General features: G+C 41.3%; 1 protein-coding gene across 1 annotated transcript in view; it reads left to right on the forward strand.

The window, feature by feature from the left end:
* snd1 (staphylococcal nuclease and tudor domain containing 1) overlaps positions 1-2,319 on the forward strand; it is a 173,945-nt gene extending 171,626 nt beyond the window's left edge. The window contains 1 exon segment of the mRNA XM_034579091.1: positions 1,326-2,319. Within this exon segment, the coding sequence (XP_034434982.1) occupies positions 1,326-1,391 (66 nt within the window). The 3' untranslated portion in view covers positions 1,392-2,319.
* The last annotated feature ends 3,681 nt before the right edge of the window (positions 2,320-6,000 follow it).

Below are 6,000 nucleotides of genomic sequence, written 5' to 3' on the forward strand. Positions count from 1 at the left end.
GGAATTGAGTGAAATGTCAAAAAACGTCTCTCAGGAAGAAGAAGAAGAAGAAAGCTATAAAAAATTAAAATCCTGGATTTGTCCCTTTGTCCAGATTTCCCCCAAAAAAGTGTTGTCGAGTTATTTATTGGAAATCCATTCAGTAGTTTCTGTGTAATCCTGCTGACACACACTTTTAGTTACCCACTCTTTTAATGACTCGCTCGTTTTGGTACCTGTAGCTTTAGTTAGCCGAACCTTAGGTTACCCACTGTTTTACTGAACGGCTCTATCAGTTACCCGCTCCGTTATTTTCCCAGTTTTTTATTTACCCGTTCCTTCGCTTCACTTCTTTAACTTGAACACAACGAGGTCAGTGGTGGAAGTGACTGATCACAAGCACAGTTCCCATGTTTCAAGGCGTCTGCGAGGAGGAGGAGGAAAAAAGCGGAGTGAGAGATGGGAAATGACAATATGTACAAATGGCTCCATTCATTCATTCATCCTAATAAGTAGTGCTAATTAGCACAGTCGCTAATTAGCTATGAATCACGGCATTAACAGCTGAGCGCTCACGCCTCTGAGAGCCAGAAAAGAAACAAAACGGCGCACACACACCTCAGATTGTGCAATTTTTATCACATTTAAATAACCCATACTACACTGGATGCTGCTCCAAACTACACACACACACACACTCTTTGCCAATCGCTTCGTGATAAGGGCGACATTTAGGAATGTGAAATGCATGTGACAGTTTATGAGCCGATGCAGGAGCGATATTGTGGCGGAACAGGAGAAGTAATAGACCGGCTGCTGAAAGGAATCTAATGGCGGAAATTAAATATGAAATAATCCAAGTGTTTTTTTCCACTGGTGTTTAATCACCTACATTTTACGAATTGTTTTCTTTACCCTAGAATGAGCCCTTTATATTTAAATACTTAATATTGACATCAGGAGCGGGTCTTCTCTACGGAGGCCGACATGTTTTTGTACAAACTAAACGCCTTTCCTGACAACTGAAGGCTACCTCAGGTTCTTGAGGTGAGGGGTATTGCAACATGCATCTTCACCACTAGATGTCACTAAATTCTACACACTGAACCTTTAAACCGCGTTAATGTGGATTCAGCCTTTGCACTGGCCTGAGAAAGCTCTGCTCTTTCTCTCGACGTCGCGTTGTAGCTCTCCGTCTCCCCCTCTCCCTTCTCTCTTGATCATTTCACATGCAATGTGCTGGAGAAATTATGGATGTCTCTTTCCAAGCAGTTGGGAATGTTGCAGCGTTTTATGGTTATTTGTATCATCATGGTCAATAAAATCCATCTCCTTCCTCCCATTAGCTCAACATTTGGCGCTACGGAGACTTCCGCGGCGACGATGCCGAGGAGTTTGGATACAGGCGTTAAAGAGGAAGGAAACGAGCGAAACAAATAAAACCGACCATCCAATCAACACCATTCCAAAGACCAACATGGACGACGAGTGACGGACAGAAGAAACCGTTCGGAAATTATGAGAAACTAAACGACAAGCATTGACTCACTATTCTTTATTTTTTTGTTATTTGTGTTTTGACATTTCATCCCTCCAGTCCTGTCTTCTCTGCTGCTCACACTATTACTTTCTCAGCTCGCCCCTGTAGACCATGCTAGCAATGCTAAAATATACACACAAAAAAAATGAATCATGCAAGAATCACTTTCTATTCATCCTTTATCTTCCCGATGGGCCACTGCCAGCTCAAGCAGCCTGCACTATTTGCCATGTTACCCTTTCAACACACTTCTGTGTGAATCATAACTACAGTACTCATGTGTGTGTGTTTTTTCAGCCAATCATATTCCTTGCTCTCTGATGCTCTAAACCAATCCCTGCTTTCCTCTGTACAGGAAGTGGCTGGATGTTTTTGGGGGAGGACACTTAATTATTTACAAACAGTTACGCTTCCCTAATGAATTTCATGTAAATGTAAGGATATCTCGAAAAGTGTACATTGATTTATTTTAGAGAAATACTGTAGGTGGAGCCACACAGACAAAAAAACAAACAGGATGAGTTTATTTTTGTCTTCAGTGTTTTATCTGTGTGACGATGAAATTTGCGGATGTATTTGTGGGGAGTGTTTTGTCGTTTATTCACTATGTCACACTTTTATGACCAGTAAATATTGGTGCCATCATTGTGGCATTTTATCATCTTTCTCCTTCTGTCAAGTTTACATTCTAATAATGGTTATGATCCTGTCTCTGTACGCCATAGCAGAAGAAGTGTTTGAATTTATTTCCACGTAATGGACCTTTGCATTCTATTAAAAATCTGCTGAATAAAAATTAACTGCACGTGTTGGGTTTTCTTTTCATTTGAAAAGTAAGTCATAGAAGAAATAGTATACCAGGTCATAGTTTAGTAGGATGTCCCAAACTTTAGAAATGTGACACGCATCTGAAATTTATAAAATTGGTTAACGTTTCAGGCTTCAAAAATGTATAGATGTTGAAAAATCTTTAAAATGTCAGTATAATATCATAAAAGCTTAAATAAAATTACACACCTTTTTCATGACACACTTCAGCTGTGCGTCGCCTGGACCAGCATTTTACTTTGAAGTGCAAGAAACATTTAAAGGAAGAGCCGTCAAAAGAGACATCATGGTCACACAGACAAACGCCATGGAAACATTTTAGTATAGTAATGCGTCTAAAACATCATAAAAATGTGACCTTTCATCACCAAATTCTTATTAGTTCATCTGTGAGTCCTTGTGGATGTTTGAATCAAATTTGAAATGATTCCCTGCAGATGTTTCCTGAGATATTTCCTTCACAAGGCAAAGAATAGTTTGTTTTGACTTCACTTAACTTTTGTCCTTCCTTGTGTCAAGTGGACGTTGGAACCAAATTTGTAGAAATACCCTCAGGGCTTTTAATTTGTTTTTAATATTGTGTTAGCAAGAATCTAAAGTATGTTATAACTTATCACCGGACATATACGTACATGTGTACAGACGGACAACTTAAAAACAAGATGCCTTCGGTCACTGTCTGTCGCTGGCACAGAGGCATAATAAACACAGATATAATAAACAGCTCATAAACATTTAATACGAGCTGCCATAGAAATAAATGACTGGTAGGAGCGGAGCTGACATAAAGCACATCACTGCCTCCTCACGTCATCTCACATGGTTTAAAGCTGAGTTCATGGACGATGCAGGTGTGACTGTTCACTGCAGGATTGATAAGTTTGTTCAACTATCAAGTTCACAGACATTTCAACTGAATGTGTCAGTGGAGAAAAACTGATTCTAGTTCTCGTTGACGTGAAAGTGACATAAGCTTCACGGTTCTGTGAGTGACGGCTCAGTGTGTGAGGCGCAGAGTCTGAACTGCTGGGAATCACTGAAGCAGTTCACCACCCAGTGATAAACCACCTCATTGTATTTCAACTGAAAACAAATCACCACATTATGGATCAGCTGGACAAACATCAGCTGCTGATAAAACAGGATAAAAACACAAAAATAAACATCTCTTAACTGCTACAAGTTTAAAATGTCTTCTTTAAATGTTGTGTTGGAAGATTTGAAACGTTAAAGAAAAGGTTTTATCAAGAGGGTGTTTGGGGAGAAGTTCCTTTTTCCCACAGCCTCTGAAGGGAACATGACAGCGTGAGGAAACCTGTGACATATCGATGTCTGTGTTCATGTTCGCTGACGTGTGCCGATGTTAAAACATTCATTTTACAGAATAAATCATGTGTTCTTATGTTTACATTTGACGTTTGAACAATTAATTGTTTTCATAATTCAACTTATATGTATTGGCATGTGTTTCATTTTCATTTCGTTGTGCATTAAAACGTTTTATGGTTAAACTGTCAAATATCAAGTTGTTTTCTAATGTGAACTCAGTAAAATCACATTTTCCGAGAGGCCTGATATGAGCAGTGAAGTTTTGTGTATCAGTCAGACACTAAGATAACAGACTAGATAATAAGATAACATGTAATAAGAAGACGTTAGCAGGAAAGCTGTCAATTAAAGGGATTTGAGACACAACTTCCCAACATCGATGACATTCTGACAACACTACACATCATTTACAGACCACACATGTATATACAGTACATACATATATACATATATGTCGTCTATAGCTATATAGTATGAATAGATTTGTTTTGTTTGGTGGGGGGGGGGGGGGGGGGGGGGACATGCAATCTAATTCCAGTTGGGCTTAAATATGAGAATCTATTCGGCTGGTTGTTTTCCTCTTGAAATGAAAACAGTGTGACGCAGTGACCAGAGGTTGTTATTTCTCGCTGCCCCCGAAAGAAGGAAACCAAGATTGAAACGTTCCCACTTAACATTCAAATTGTGTTTGTTTTTTTGTGTAAAAAACACAGCTTCAGCCTGGAAGACATGTTCTTCAATTAGACACGACAAGAGCACTTGTGTTGTTTTTTTATGACTTGCTGGGTTTTGCATGATCCCAGTAAAGCAGAGCTGCTGCTGTGAAGCACACACACAACGTGTCGCAGCAACCAGCAGTGATTCCGTTCTGTAGAATACACAGTATGTGTGGAATCTAAAGTCTCAAAGAGGTTTTTTTTAAAGAAACAGTTGCTCACATCCCTCCGCACCCAGATGCCAGTCTTGATTCTCGGTGCCACGCAGTTGTCAGGAGCAACCGAATCAACGGGGGCCTGAGCAATTCATCACCAGTGTTCATGTCCAATTACCAGAGGCTGGAATAAGAAATATGCTCTAAGGGCAATTAAGAATCCTGTCCGCCTGTCAGCTGACTCATGGACTCGGTGGACGACTTCGTCTTTTAGATCTATGTCCTTCCTGTGTCTTTTTTTGTCACAAACTATCCATCGTCTCGCTCACTTTCCCCTCCCCTCCATCCATTTCCCTCCCGATTTGCCTTATTGCCTCTTTCTCCCTCTCGGAGCAGATGAGATAGACCCACTTACCGAGCGGGGGGGAGGAAGGGAGGGGGGGAGGAAGGCGAACGCAGAGAAAGTGGTGATGGGGGAGAGATAGTGGATGTGTGCTGGAGTTGGTGAGCTGAGCCTTCTGGTTTCATCTCCGCTCTGTTTGTGAAGCTGTCACAGTTGAAACGAGGCCCCGGCAGACGAAAGCAGGCAGATTATACAGAGAGAGGTTTGTCAGCAAGTTGTTTGCAGAGAAATGTCCGTTATTCGGCGGCCGAATCAAAGCTGCGTCGACAACAATTAGACCATGAAACGTTGCCTTGTGAGGGATTTGTAGGAGCAAAGCAGCCGCCACTGAAAGGTCCTTTATTCAATCAGGCAAATTGTGTTTTCCTGTAATCTATCCTCGTGTTTACATGTGTCACCGCTGCCGCTGTGAGACAGAAAGAGACCAGACGAGAAATAAATCAATGGTCAAACCCCCCCCCCCCAAAAAAAAAAACAATGGAGGAAGTATCTTTTTTTGGGTGGTGAACTCGGGGCATGTTTCCTCTCAGCGGGGGTTCGAGGAGAGAACGAAACCCGTCTCAATAATTCACGAAGAAGAGGAAAAGCTTTTTAAACACACACGAGGGTTAATAGGAGGAGATGTAGCTTGTGTGTGCAGCTCCTGTGTGGTGTCAGTGAACGCACCGCTGATCACAGACACACACATTTCACTTTTCCTCATGATTTTAAAGCAAGATTCCGCTTTTTCATTGCTCTTATCTTCTATGAGAGCACAAACTGATTTCTGATTAACTCCTGGTTTCACAGTCCTGAGATCAGGGGGTCAACTGTCTGGATTTTTTTTTTTGCAGACAAAGTTAACTTTATTCCATTTATGTCCATCTGCTCTTCTGAATTGTTCACTTATCGTTCATGCCACTTAATTTCGTGCCTGTACCCTGAACAAAAAAAAAAAAAAACACACTGCGGCGCTCCCCTGTCTTTTCCTTATCTCTCAGTAACACGCGCTCACGTCCTGTCCTCTGTCCTCTGGTGGCGCCGCTTGTGTCCAAAATGTACCTGCTGCAG

The sequence above is a fragment of the Hippoglossus hippoglossus genome, chromosome 23, assembly GCF_009819705.1.
Source record: "Hippoglossus hippoglossus isolate fHipHip1 chromosome 23, fHipHip1.pri, whole genome shotgun sequence".
Lineage (NCBI taxonomy): Eukaryota > Metazoa > Chordata > Actinopteri > Pleuronectiformes > Pleuronectidae > Hippoglossus > Hippoglossus hippoglossus.